Source organism: Poeciliopsis prolifica, unplaced genomic scaffold (genome assembly GCF_027474105.1).
Source record: "Poeciliopsis prolifica strain line A6 unplaced genomic scaffold, Auburn_PproV2 SCAFFOLD080, whole genome shotgun sequence".
NCBI lineage: Eukaryota > Metazoa > Chordata > Actinopteri > Cyprinodontiformes > Poeciliidae > Poeciliopsis > Poeciliopsis prolifica.
In genome coordinates this window covers 1,075,743-1,091,231 of record NW_026562455.1, presented here as the reverse complement: position 1 = coordinate 1,091,231, position 15,489 = coordinate 1,075,743, and the positions used below count along the sequence as shown (strand labels likewise).

The following is a 15,489-nucleotide window of genomic DNA, read 5'->3' as shown; positions in this document are numbered from 1 at the left end:
TGCAAAACAGCCGAAACACTGTCTTTAAATCTAGACTAAAAACCCATCTGTTTAGAGTTGTTTCTGAAACATAATCAATAAAACATTAATCATTGTTCTGATGTATAACAATGGCACTTGACAAAATACTGTGCTTCAGTTGTTGACTGTGTATTCTATGACTTTCTATTTATGTGCTTTTATGATGTGAAGCATCTTGAACTGCCTTGTTTCTGAAATGTGCTGTAAAAATAAACTTGAAACTTGATGGAAATAATATTGGTAATTATGAGCCACCTGAAACAAGAGAAGTTTGGTATGATTTAATTTCAGACAGTGAGAAAAAATTTCTTTTTATTTGTTGTAAGTAAATAAATTTGTTTTCAACTGTATATATAGATTTTCAATTGATTTTTTTAACCTTTTGAAATAAATATAAAAGTAGCAGAATACTTTGCTTTTAAGTAATAATGGAACTCATTAGTTATTACATTTTTTATCTGAAGGTACAAGACAGTGTCCTATTTCTGTAGAAGATTTAATGCAAATAGTTGCATACTTGTGGTTGATTTTACCTGCTGTCAGAAGTGTTCAGCGGTCCTTTATCTTTTTCCCATGTTATGGTAGCCTCAGGAATACCATGTATTTGACACTGGAAGCGAGCAACTCCTCCCTCATTCACAGACATGGATACTGGATGAGTGTGGAACTTTGGAAGAGCTACATGAATAAATAAGAAAATAATCAAATAAAACTAAGTTTCTGCTTCTCAATCAGCAGTTGTTTAACATTCTTGGTAATCTTCCAACAGCTGACAAAGTTACAGAAAATTTCACTTATTTATTTGAGCTAGCATACATACATTTGTGTACAAATTTCTGACTGTGATTTCTAGACTTTCTTACACTTACACAAATGTACCTGCTCACATGCATGAAAAGTTTCTAATGTCATGGCCACAATCAATGTGAGCTTTCTATAGAGAAGGGATCTGTTAATGAAACATCATAATGCCAAAGCACTTTATGAAAATAAGATCACAACTGTGTTTCTTCTTGATGAACAGGAAAGTTGATTCTAGCAAAAATGGAATCAGAAAATAAACCTTGACACTTTGTACATATTTTTTCCCCTGAAGAGTAAACTGGAAAGTGTGAAATCCAAGTTATCACTTGAAAAATAATGTTCTAGAGTTGGTTTAAGATAAGAGATCAACAAAGTTTGTTCATTTCCAAGTTTTCAATTCCAACAAATCAATCAAACAGCTGCAACTGATCCAGAATGCTGCTGCTCGCGTTCTCACTAAAACCAGGAAAATAGAGACATAACAGCAGTTATAAAGTCCCTCCACTGGCTCCCTGTAGCTCAAAGAATAGATTTTAAAATACTGTTGTTAGTTTACAAATCACTGAATGGTTTAGCACCACAATACATCAAAGATCTGCTGTTGTTGAATCAACCTTCCAGACCTGTCAGGTCTTCTGGTTCTGGTCTGATCTGCATCCCCAGAACCAGAACCAAGAGAGGAGAAGCAGCTTTCAGCATCTATGAACCAAAAATTTGGAACAAACTTCCAGAAAACTGTAAAACAGCGGAAACCCTGACTTCCTTCAAATCTCAAGTAAAAACGCACCTGTTTAGAGTTGCATTTGAAATGTAATATGTATGGATTTGATTTTGTGGATATGTATGTAATTTTTATTTTTTTTTTCCCTGTTGTGGGCAACGGGGCCCGGCGAATACCCGTGGTTAAACGGACGGCGGAGTCCGGCGGTAACAGGCGCTTAAATTCCGTGTCAAGGGAAGGGGGAAGAAAGGGAAAAAAGAGGGAAAAAAAAAAAAAAAACTTGGTATTTTATTCTATGTTGTATGCCTTTGTGTTTTGTGTTTATGATGTAAAGCACTTTGAAATGCCTTGTAGCTGAAATGTGCTATACAAATAAAATTTGATTGATTGATTGATTGATCTAAATAGTCCATGTTGGTGCTGTGCTACAGATACTGATTGGAGTGGAGCTGGACTCTCTGACGGAGGTGTCAGAGACAAGGATGATGTCCAAGATGCAGGTCATGTTGGACAATGAGTCTCATCCACTTCATAATGTGCTGGCTGGCTGCAGGAGCAACTTCAACCAAAAACTTATTATACCAAAGTGCACCACAGAGCACTTTCCCATGTCATACAGAGCGACATGGGGAATATTTCTGCCTGTAGCCATTAGAACATAGGTCACTAACCTTCTTGAGATTGGGAGCTACTTCATGGGTACAAAGTAACACAAAGGGCTTCTTGTTTGATAAAGACAAATATTTTCTTGGCTCAACCTTTATGACAATAATAAAGGTTATAATTGTTATAAAGGGAGCATGCATATAATTGCATGCTCCCCGATCATATTAATGTTAGGGACTACTCACAATAGTTATTCGTCATCATTTACCTTGGCAGATATGGTTAATTGTTATTATGTGATCAGGCGTTCTTAGATCACAGAATTTTAAGTCTTATTTGTTGCACAGGTGACTTACTGCCCAGGCCTGAGTAACTTGAATCTAATCGGACAAGATGCACAAGTACACAGTAAATGTACCCAGTTTACAAAATATGGTTTTAATACATTTAAAATGATTCAGATTTTTTTATTTTCCTTCTAGAGAGATAGTTGAATACTTACTCGCCAAATGAACTTTGGCCTTGCGGCTCACCAACAAGCCATAACGATTCTGTGCAGCACAGTCATACTCGGCCATGTCTGCATCAGTCCCCTCTCTGCGTTTCTGGAATCTATGGATCAACAGTGTTCCATTTTCCAGTACCTGGATTCGTGGGCTGAAAGGTAAGAGCAATCCATTTTTACGCCATGTGATAGTAATCGGTTGCTCGCCTTGCACCTGGCAGTCCAGCATGAGTGGTTGATCCCTTACTGCGATCACATCACTTGGTTCCAGTATGAATGACAGTTCTGAGCCCAAGCAACAACCTGCAGACAAAAAGAGAAAGGCAGTTAATAGGTAAGATACAGTACAGACCAAAAGTTTGGACAAACCTTTTCATTCAATGAGTTTCCTTTATTTTTATGACTATTGACATTGTAGATTCACACTGAAGGCATCAAACTATGAATTAACACATGTGGAAATACAATATGTACTAAACAAAAAAGTGTAAAACAACTGAAAATATGCCTTATATTGTAGTTTCTTCAAAGTAGAAACCTTTTGCTGTGATCACTGCTCTGCACACACTGCATTGTCTTGATGAGCTTCAAGAGGTCATCACCTGAAATGGTTTTCACTTCACAGGTGTGACCTGTCAGGTTAATAAGTAGATTTCTTGCCTTATAAATAGTCATGAAAATAAAGGTGCTGGAGCTATTTATTCTTTATTTCTTCATCCATTTGAATTTTGCAGGTTAATAATTGATTTTATTTTTTGTTTCGTTTTCTTATTTTTTCCTATTTTTTATTATTTGTAAGCCAGACAGGAAGTAAGGTGGGTCAGTCCACATTCTATAAATGTAGGGGCCTGGTAAAGGACCAGCAGGCAGGCATTGGGGTTTGGGGCCTATGGTGTTTACCAGTGCCAGAGAGGTCAGGAGAACAAAGAAAAGTTGGATAATTGTAATTGCTTGCATAAATAAATAAATAAAAGCAACCAAGATAATCAACAAGTTTGGACCTTAAACTTCTTTTGCCTGTGTCAAGAATCTTGACCCCAGTGCCTCATAGTGGCAGATGGAACTTTTTTATTGGATGTTTGGTTTAACAAACAATCACCACTACAAAAGGAAACCCATTGAATGAGAAGGTTGTGTCCAAACTTTTGGTCTGTACTGTGTATTTAATTTATCTGTTGAAAAAAAAATGTTTTCTTATTTATTCATTTAAGCATGGTTAAACACTAACTTATCAATAGCTTGTGAAATCTCCAAAATAAGAAAAATTATGCATTATTCAAAAGTGGTCAGTGAAAAACTAACTAGTTTGCTGACTGATAGATGTCTGGGCTGACTTAGAATGTATGCGCAGAAGAAAACTTGCCATAAAAAAGGATCAAGATGAATGCCAGTAAATCTAACTTAGTTTTCAGAGGCAAGCAAGCCAAGGATCTGGTGAGGACAATATTAACATCATGTTCAAGCTCCAGAAGAGAAAAAAAAGACTGAAAGTGTTGCCAGGTCAAGATTGTAGACCCTCTATTGAAGCAGGGGCTACTGATGACAATAGCACTGTGATTGTGGATATTTGCACCCAACCCCCAGTAATTTTAGTTAAAAGTTCCCATCATCCACCATACACCCAGGGGCACCATCTGCCCCTTCTTTATAATTTCAGTCACTCCCTCCCGACTTTTCTCATCCTTTCAGATCCATCTCTGAGGTGACTTTCCCATGCTACCAAATCTCTCATCCTCACCCTTGTCCTCTTTTCTCCATGATCATGGTGGCACCCCCAGTCTTTTTTGGTGTTAATGTCCTCAAATGCAAAGAACCCCAAAGCTTAACAAAAGATTCTCAGCTTCCCAGCTGTAAAGCACTAACAATCATCCTTGAACGTGAACTTGTGAGGGATATTCTCAATGTCACTGTGGAGGTTTGAATTGTGCTTGTCTAAAACACATTGGTTGTTTAGTCGTCATCAAGTATCTGGATCCTCGCTAATGCTTGGACTGTGGGACCACTGCTCATATTAATGTTCATTGTTAATGTATAATATAACATTATCTTATATCATTGAGTCAGAGGCTAGGTAATTTTCATTTATCAGTTATGACATCAATCCATTAACTAAATTCTATCTACTACAAATACATAATTCACAAGGAGGAGGTTTTGCACTGCAATGGGTTAGTTGGGTAAACATAAAATAGCCTTGAAAAAAATACAGTTGTGTCCAAAATTTCTAATAAATTAATTCTATTTTGATAGAAAGTAAAAACAGGCATCTCTCACAGCATTATTAAACACTGTAAAATGATCATCAATAATAGGAAAAAAAATGTTTTTATTTCCCTTTTATTCAGCTCTGAAGGAATCTAAATATTAGTGTAATGGCAAAGAGGGCTTTAACCTAAAAGAATTGTAATTCATTGTCAAAAATCAATCATGTATCTTGACTTTCTTCTGACTCTTAGATAACAAAAACACCAAGGGAATGAATTTGTACTAGGTTTTGAGCAGAGTTTTGTTGATCAAGTTTTTGGCATTTAATTTGAATGAAAATGAGAATTTGTTAAAAATAGTGATGCAATACAGTACAGTACAATATTTTCTCTACCTATGAAATAACTCTGCAGTTCAGTGTCAACCTCAACAATTTCTCCTTTTTCCTTATGTACACATACTGAGGTTCTAGGTTTCTCTTCTAAGATCTGCATGACTGTGATTAAATGGAATCACAGTCACAGATTTGCTTCACAGTCCATTGACTTTTGTAGCAAGTTCTCACCCTCTCACAACCCACCAGCCTGTCAGATCACTATCAATAAAAGCCATGAGAGTAGAAAAAAAATTTTTAAAAAGGAAAAGGCCAAAAACTGGTTAATTTTAATTTCTCTTTATTTTACTTTATTTTTAAATAATGCTGATTTCTCAGCTATTTTCATGCTTTTAATAAAGGCTTGATAGTTAAAGAAAATCCAGTCATGAAAGGCAGTAATGAGTCGCCTCCCACTCTGCTGATTCTATGCGCCCTGGTCACCCTGGGGAAGCAGTGTCCCAACCCTCAACCCTAGGAATAATTTCAGGTCTCTATGAGCATATGGGGGTAGGGAATAAGATTTAGTCAGAATTCATTTTTTATTGCTGTTTGAAAATTTTTGCCATTGCTAGTATACATCTGTATTAGGTTGGGTCTCAGAAAATACTACATTCTGAATAAGTCATATATTATATCTAAGCAGGTTCATTCTAAAAGAAGCCATAACAACACCCCACATGTTTTTTCTTCAGGTTTACAGTTTTTAGCACAGGAATTTGTGTCAGAATACATATTTGGATTGATATCTGCCTTTTTCACATACATTAGTTCCTGACTAATCCAAACACTTGAAATATGCAAGATTTATTGTAAAACTTCAAGATAACTGTCTTTGTTATCTTCCTGCCACCAACCCCCTACTCCCTGCCCCCACCACCTTTGTCACTGGTATGAATAAAAGTATGTCAAAAGGGGGTGGAGATGGTTCAGAAAAAACAGCAGAGTCTCTTTAAGCAACCTTAAAAGAATGAATTATAGCAACATTTAATTTCTCTTCAGGACCATAAAAGTATTTTTAAATTGAATTGAATTCCCATCCTGTCCCAGGAACCAGAATCCAACTGGTCCAAGTTCTGTACTGCCTTCTGAAAATATTTTATCACCCGATTATGGTAAACTGCTTGGTCTTTTATTTGTGCTTTAAGATTAATGAAGAGTTCAACTGAAAGAAAGTACCGATCTATCTATCTATCTATCTATCTATCTATCTATCTATCTATCTATCTATCTATCTATCTATCTATCTATCTATCTATCTATCTATCTATCTATCTTATCTGGTTTCTCTGCATATGGAAGAGCAGCAACTATACATATATACATACATATAAAAATTCCCTTCTCACCCACCGCGGGTGGTTCTTATCCTCTGAGCTCGGGTCCTCTACCAGAGGCCTGGACCCTATATATATATATATATATATATATATATATATATATATATATATATATGTTCCCTTCTCACCCACCGCGGGTGGTTCTTATCCTCTGAGCTCGGGTCCTCTACCAGAGGCCTGGGAGCTTGAGGGTCCTGCAGTATCTTGGCTGTGCCAAGGACTGCTGCACATTTCTGGACTGAGATGTCTGATGTTGTTCCTGGGATCTGTTGTAGCCACTGCTCCAGTTTGGGGGTTACTGCCCCGAGGGCCCCGATGACCACAGGCACCACTGTGGTCTTCACCTTCCAGGCCCTCTCCAGTTCCTCCCTGAGGCCCTGGTATTTCTCCAGTTTCTCGTGCTCCTTTTTCCTGATATTGCAATCGCTTGGTATTGCTACATCTACCACAACAGCTTTCCTCTGATGTTTATCCACTACGACAATGTCTGGTTGGTTTGCCATTACCATTTTGTCTGTCTGGATCTGGAAGTCTCACAAGATCTTAGCTCTGGCGTTCTCCACCACCTTTGGGGGTGTTTCCCACTTTGATCTCGGGGTTTCCAGTCCATATTCTGCACAGACGTTTCTGTACACTATGCCTGCCACTTGGTTATGTCGCTCCATGTACGCTTTCCCTGCCAGTATCTTGCACCCTGCTGTTATGTGCTGGACTGTCTCAGGGGCCTCCTTGCACAAGGGGTCTTGTCCTGTTGGGTCTTGTCTGGTGTGGTAGATCTGGGCCTCTATTTCTCTGGTGTTTAGGGCCTGTTCCTGGGCGGCCAGGATGAGGGCCTCTGTGCTGTCCTTGAGTCCAGCTTTTTCCAACCATTGATAGGATTTACTGATATCAGCCACTTGGGTTATTTGCTGGTGGTACATCCCATGTAGGGGCTTGTCCTCCCATGATGGTATCTCTGGCACCTCAACCTCCGTTCCCTGTTGTCTGAGACATTCACTGAGCACATTGTCTGTTGAGGCTTTGTCCCTGATGTATTTATGGATCTTAGTTGTTTCGTCCTGCACAGTGGTTCTCACACTCACTAGTCCTCTGCCTCCTTCCTTGTGGCTCGTGTACAGTCTCAGGGTGCTGGAACCCTCCATGCATTGTTAGTAGTTTTCTAGTCTTAATATCTGTGGCTTTTATCTCCTCCTTTGGCCAGCTAATTATTCCAGCAGGGTATCTGATTACTGGCAGGGCATAGCTGTTTATCGCACGAATTTTGTTCTTGCCATTGAGATGGCTTCTCAGGACTTGCCTTATTCGTTGGAGGTATTTAGCTGTGGCTCCTTTCCTTGTGGCCTCACCGAGGTTGCCATTTGCTTGTGGTATATCCAGGTACTTGTAGCTGTCCTCTATGTCTGCTATTGTTCCTTGTGGGAGTGAGACTCCTTCTGTGCGGATCACCTTCCCCCTCTTTGTGATCAGCCGACCACACTTCTCTAGTCCGAACGACATCCCAATGTCCGTGCTGTAGATCCTGGTGGTGTGGATCAGTGAGTCGATGTCTCGCTCACTCTTGGCATACAGCTTGATGTCATCCATGTAGAGTAGGTGACTGATATTGGCCCCATTTTTGTGTCTGTATCCGTTGCCAGTCTTGTTGATAATTTGGCTGAGGGGGTTCAGGCCCATGCAGAACAGTAGCGGGGACAGAGCATCTCCTTGGTATATGCCACATTTGATGGACACTTGTGCAAGTGGTTTGCAGTTGGCTTCAAGGGTGGTTTTCCACAGCTTCATCGAGTTTGCAATGAAGGCTCTCAGAATCCTGTTGATGTTATACATGTCTAGGCATTCAATGATCCAAGTATGCAGCATTGAGTCATAGGCTTTCTTGTAATCAATCCAAGTCATGCACAGGTTGGTGTGTCGAGTTTTGCAGTCTGCTGTTATGTGTGGTCTACGAGGAGTTGGTGTTTGGCTCCTCTGCTATTTACACCGATACCTTTCTGTGCCGTGCTCATGTGTTTATCCATGGGTTTGCTTATCTTAGTCGCTATGATGCCTGACGCGAGCTTCCAGGTTGTGGAGAGGCAGGTTATTGGTCGGTAGTTGGGTGGGACTGGACCCTTTGATGGATCCTTCTAGATTAGGATTGTCCGCCCTTCAGTTAGCCATTCAGGGTGAGTCCCACTTTGTAGCAGCTGGCTCATTTGGGCTGCCAGTCGCTCATGGAAAGCAGTGAGTTTCTTTAGCCACAAAGCATGGATCATGTCAGGCCCTGGTGCTGTCCAGTTTTTCATACCTGAGACTCTTTCTTGAACATCTGTCACAGTGATGGTTATCGGGGCTTGTTCAGGGAGGTTGCTGTGGTCCTCTCGTAGAGAGATCAGCCACTGTGCATTGCTGTTGTGGGACGCCTCCCTTTCCCATATGCCTTTCCAGTATTGTTCAGTCTCCAGCCTTGGTGGGTCTGCTCTGTTGTTATTGTTACCCTGCCATTGAGAGTACACCTTAACTGGTTGAGTGGAGAAGAGCCGGTTAATCCTTCTGGCTTCATTCTCCCTTGTGTATCTCTTTAGGCGGCTGGCCAAGGCTTGGAGCCTCTGTTTGGCAGTTTCGAGTGCTTCAGGTATGGGCATCTGCCTGTACTTTCTGGGTGCTGGACTTTTCATTGCACCCTTGTGGAGTTCTGACAGTTGGCTCACTTCCCTCCTTGTTACCTTGATTTTAGCCTCTAGCCATCTTTGCAATTGTGGGTATTGGGTCTCATGGTTGCTCTTATAGTCAAGCGTCTCAAGGATCACTGATGTTGAGTTGTGTGTGTATATATATATATATATATATATATATATATATATATATATAATATATATATATATATATATATATATATATATATATATAAGAGTAGAATCTATACATTGAGAACTTCACCTTTTGGTTTGGCTGTGTCTTCACTTAAAAATATGCAGCCATTCTGTTGGGTTTTGAATGTGTATATTCTTTAGCTCTATGTTAGGTTTTGTCTTAGACATCAAAGTGGATATTAAACCCTTCAAAAAGTTACCCAAAGTTTGGATAAAAAAACATTACTTTTTCAGTTTAAAATGCTCTCTAAAGCTTGTTGTCAAATGCAAAAGTTTCTTATCAAGGCATTCAGTTAATTTCCTAAGCTCTTATTTTCCGTTACAGATCGGGTCTTTAAATGGATTCATGATGTTTTTGTATATAAGATGTAATACAGTTCAAAATTAGTGGTATATTTCTTAACATTTAAGATATTCAAGTGCACCTATGAATATTTGAGCATGTATGATTTAAAATTTACTGAGCACAACTTCTTCCAAGACTGGATTATTACTATCATGAAATTTTATTAAGAGATGGAAATGCCAAGAAATCTTGTCAATAGTATCTGGTGATTGGGACGACAGGACCCCCAGAGGTCATGAGGACACTGTAGGTCAAGGAGAGATATGTAGATTGGGGAGGATGGGCGCATTTGTATATTCTCTTCTGCTGTTTGAAAATGTTTGTCATTGCTAGTATACATCTGTATTAGGTTGGGTCTCAGAAAATACTACATTCTGAATAAGTCATATAATTTGTCTAAGCAGGTTCTGAACTTCACATATCTACAATCCCCTCTTTCCAATAATGGCACTAAAAAAATGGGGGGATTTGTAGTCTCCTTAACTTCATGTTAATGCTTCCCTTTCCTTCTCTCAATCCATTTCTATATGATGTTGAATTTTTAGAGTACTTTAAAGATTTGAGCTTCTAAAAATGTATGTCTTATAAATTTGCAGAACAATAAAGGTTATTTTATAATTGCTATGTGTGTGAGTTATATAAAAAATGTTTTCTATTCCAATTTGTTTTTCCACATTTGCAAAATCACCATGAATATTCTTCTTAACTTTGCTTTTCTAAGTCCCTGCGAGCTGAGTTTTGATGCATTATATAAAACTGGTATATTTCCAGATTAATATCAAGGTATCCAGATGACTGCAGCATTCTGCATCATAAAATATCAACTTAACAGCAAACCTTAGACTTTTACATCCACATTTTACTTCCCACATCTTTACACACTCTTATTGAACTTCACAATGTTCTTATTGAACAATGACGTTGGACAATGACGTTGGTTTTTCAGCATAAAACAACGGCAGATCTTCATTCTGCATATTTTTGAAACAAGCACCAGTCATTTGTACAAAAACAGGTGTGTACAACTGTCTCATGAACATACAGTTCAGATTTTTAAGGCTCTACCTGAAGTGGCCTTCAACTCCAAATAATTATTTCAATCACTTTTTAAAATAAATTTTAATGAAATAACCCAAACTAAAAAAAATATGTCAATTAAAAACAACTTTCCATGACAGTTTAAACTTGAGAAATAAGAAGTAATTTCATTTTGCTTTGAAAAATTCAAGTACTGCATTAGGAGATTCATAATGATACCTTTACTTGATTTAAATCTCCTTATTTAAATCTTCTCCAGATTGAGATGTTTGTCTTGTTTCTATTTCTCTGCAGGAAACGTCAGCAAAAAAGACCCTTTGACTCTCTGTGACCAAAGGAGGTTTCTGCTGGGTTAACCAACAATAGATCCAAAGCCTGATAGAGGGGTAGGACACAGCCATGGCCAGCTGTACGGGGATTACCCCATAAACACATTTCCTTATTAAAGTCTCACTATGAGCAGAGACAGGGGGCAGTGTTATGGAAATGATGGTGTCAAAGTCAAATCACTGGGGTCTGAGGACTTTTAGGATTACTATTTTGTCCATACCCCCTCCAGACCCAGACTGCTCTTTTGACCCAACAAAAAAAGCAAAGGTCAGAGGTTGGAACCATTTTCTGGCTGAAGACAGACCATCTAACACCTGCACTTCTCTCGTACAAAAGCTGTCTCTTTTAAATTTAATTTTTTTATTTTCTTCATCTATTGGTAAAAACAAACTACTTAAAACTAAAAGGATAACATTTTCACTTCAGACTTTAAATGTGAAAAATATTTCAGAATCAGGGTAATTCAGAATACCCTGAAAATATCACTTTTAAAGATTAATACTACTTATTTGATATTATCAAATTAGACAAGAAGTTTTACTTGTTAGATATTTTTAAAGCTTATGCATGGTCTAGATGAATGCTTTGAAAGTTAAGATTGCACTTTTTGAATGTAGCTGAGCTGATTCCCCACATTTTTAAAATTTTACCCCTAAAAATGACAGATGTGACCAATAATCTAACAGGATTCTATTTCTGTTAGATTAGGCTAAATTCATAATTGCATTCATGTTTGTAACGTATACCATGTTATGCAACAGCATAACATAACATATGCAACACAAACTTTGATCTGTACTTACTAAAGGCTGACAGATATGTGGCAAGGAGAAGTTGTTTCATTTTGCTCCTTGTCCCTCCAGTCTCCTTGGTCTCTATAGCCGTAAAACCACCAAAAATCCAAATTGAAAAAGTAATCCAGGTGGAAAGCAAACTAATTATGCATTTACCACTATATTCTTCTGTGTTAAAGCTATAGTTTTTGTTGTTTCCATTAAAGCATCACTGTTATGCTGGAGTTCAGCATTTAGCCCTCAGAAGCCTGCTGACCATTTCCAATGCTAGTCTGAGAGTAGAACAAGGAAAACACCGAAGCCAGGGCATAGCTCATTATGTATTCAACTTCACTGATGTCAACGTATGGGCGATAAGCTCTCTGGCCAATGGTAGGTCTGTCCCCTATGAACTAACCCCAAAACTGTAGTGACCAAGGGGTGGTCCTTCAGAGACACAGAAGAATAATTTATGTTAATTTAAACAGGGAACTGTGGTCTGAGCTGGGAGCATTACTGAAATTCTAGTGTGATCCAGAAAAAAGTGGCGTAATCAACCTTTATTGAAGTTTCACAAATCAGACTAGTTTCACATGGTCGCATGGTTATAAATTCTGATCCTAATACTCTATTAGAGCAGAATATTAGAATAATCCAATCCAGGTTTGAAGAGTCTAGGTCTTGTAGTTTTGGATTTAGAGCAGTTCTAGTGTGATTCAGATGCAAAGCAGGCTCTGTTTCACAAATCAGAAAAAGGTCTCACAAATAATGTAAATTTAAATATTCTGTTAGTTGAGAATAATATAGTCCGGGTTTGAAATGTCCATGTGTTGTAGATTACATATCCGGAAGGCAGGAAAAAATTAAGTGGAATCACTCATTAGCAATTTTTCGAATCGGAACCTGGAATCGGAAATCAACTTCATCTTTGTTTCAACCCCTAATATGTAAAGCATAATCATGCCCCCTTAACATTTTCGCCTGCCCAGAAGCGGCCCTGAGGCTGCCTGTGGTCCCTCACTGGGGCAGCCTGAAAAAGTTAAAGTCAGAAGTTTTCCCTGCATCTGAACCATTTGTGTCTCAGGCAAAGAGACTAATATGACAATAAAAAATAGAAAGAGGTTTTTGAAATAGACATGTTTTTTTCAAAAAATCTTCTCGCCCATAATTTGGTAGAGGATGTATCTCCACACCATGGGCCAGGTGTCTTAACATGGAGCAGAGGAATTGAGAATCCTCAGTCATTACATCAAGGGCAGCCAGATCAATTCATTTAAATTATATTGTTCAGGGACACAAGCAGGCCTCCTGACAAAAAAAAAAAAATCAAAATAAACAAAAATAAAGGCACTACGGGCATCAAGGATAAAAAAAAAAAAAGACATGCAAAGACATGCAGAAAGTATCTGCATTCCATAAATGTGCAACTTATACACATCATGACTCCTCTATTTTGAATAAACTTCTACATTCCCCACTCACTGTAAAGCAGGGGTGGGCACTCCTGGTCCTCGAGGGCCGGTGTCCTGCAACTCTTGGTTGTCTCCCTGATCCAACACACCTGAATCCAATAGCTGAATCACCTCCTAAATACAATCAAGTTCTCCAGAGTCCTGCTAATGACCTCAGTATTTGACTCAGGTGTGTTGAAATAGAGATAGCCTACATCTAAAAGTTGCAGGAGACCGGCCATCAAGGACCTGGAGTGCCCACCCCTGCTGTAAAGGATTCTGTCATACAGAACACAATCAGGACAACAGGAACTCAGATAAATAAAGTTTATTTTGACAATGTGAAATTGTGTGGCAGGGCCGGCCCAAGCCTCCATGGGAATATGAGCAAAATTTGGTTTCGGGGACCTCTATTTCTGCTAACAATGTGTTCCAGCTGGAATCAATAGTTAGAATATTAGATCACTGTACACCTGCTATAAACTTATTGCATCTCTGATAGTGCTGTTTACATTTTATCCTATGCATATATAATATAGGATACAATTGCCAACCAGTTGATTTCTGGGTGCCGATTTCCTTCATTTTGGGGGATCATAATTGGCCCATATTTACATGTGAACCCCATCTTATCCACTAATCTTATTTTTGTCAGCAAAGCTTTAAATATCAGCCTCTTTGATTTACGTTCAGACATGACCCACCAGGTCATGTCTGAACGTTTACAGTTAACAATATTGACCTCACTGTTGCCAGTTCAGCAACTTTCTTGCTGTTTTTAGCGACATTTCAGACAAAAAAAATTGGTATTGGCCCAAATCAAAATCGGCAGGTTAGGCTTTCTAAATATCGGTAACTGGGGCTAGCCAGAAAACTGCAATCAGTGCAGCCCTACACAAATATTAATGACATTCTTTGATTAAATTAATTTCTCTTAAGTGTAACTCCAATAGTTAAAAATTGAATTTACACCAGGTTGAGTTTTTCTCCTCTTAGAATGTAGACCGGTACCGGGTTGATTCTGAGCCTTCAAATGATTTTAACAGAAGTTTCACATACCTTATAAGTTGATGTAAAAATATTGTTTGTTTTAGCCACATAAATGATCAGCAGAAAACAACACATTACCAACTACAGCTTAGAACTGCTCATTGATATATTAATGTAGTAGCCATATAGCCTGGTGTAAAACTATTTGCTAGACAATGTCAAACATTGAGAAGTTTTAATTATTCTTATCAAACCTTATCAAACATGCTGTTTTGAAGCTAAAAAAACCTGTGAAATATGCAGAGCCAAGCAGGAAAATCAACTAATTTAAGTTACTTAGTTGATTCTTTTTGCCCATAAAATAGATTTCTACATACATCATCAAATATATATTACTGTAAAAACAAATAACTTCATGAGGAAATTGTGTTTTTGTTATAATAATGACAAAAATTGTTACTAAAAAAAAAATCTGCTCCACTGATGGGCCCCCTTGGTGAACCTGAGGTCCAAAGAGGCTGCTTAGTTTGCTTGTGCCTGGAGCCGGCCCTGGCTCTGCACTTTTGTAGTTAACAATATTCACCCCACTGTTACCAACTCACTGACTTTCCTGCTCTATTTAGCAACATTTCAGACAAAAAAATTATATCAGTCAAAGTCAAAATCAGCAGGTCAGGCTCTTTATTAAAGATCGGTAACCAGGGATAGACCAGAGAACTGCAATAGGTGCAGCCAAACTTAAGATAGAATACATAAACACATATTCATGACACTCTTTGCTGAAATAAATTTCTCTTAAGTGTTACTCCAATAGCTAAAATTTTTATTTATACCAGGTGAGTCTTTCTCCTTTGAGAATGTGGATTAGTACTGGACTGACATATGATTTATGTGAAAATCATAACTTCTAAGTTATGATTTTCACATAACTTAGAAGTTGATGTAAAAATAATGTTTGTTTTAGCCACAAAATGATTTTTCTCAGCAGCAAACATATCCCCAACTGCAGCATAGAGAATAGTTCATCGATGTTGCAGATGTAGCCTGATGTAAAAACATTTTACTAGGTAATGTCAAACATTGAGAAGTTTTGATTATTGTTATCAAACGTTTTCAAACACGCCGTTTTGAAGC

General features: G+C 38.2%; 1 protein-coding gene across 1 annotated transcript in view; it reads right to left on the bottom strand.

Annotated features, from left to right (window-relative positions):
• The window catches only part of si:ch211-57n23.4 (immunoglobulin superfamily DCC subclass member 3), a 33,468-nt gene extending 21,484 nt beyond the window's left edge, over window positions 1–11,984 (bottom strand). Inside the window, exons 1-3 of the mRNA XM_055021977.1 lie at window positions 11,945–11,984; window positions 2,655–2,960; window positions 555–699 (exon numbers count right to left, since the gene is read on the bottom strand). Of these exons, the coding sequence (XP_054877952.1) occupies window positions 555–699; window positions 2,655–2,960; window positions 11,945–11,984 (491 nt within the window). The remainder of the gene's footprint in view (window positions 1–554; window positions 700–2,654; window positions 2,961–11,944) is intronic.
• Between the last annotated feature and the right edge of the window lie 3,505 nt (window positions 11,985–15,489).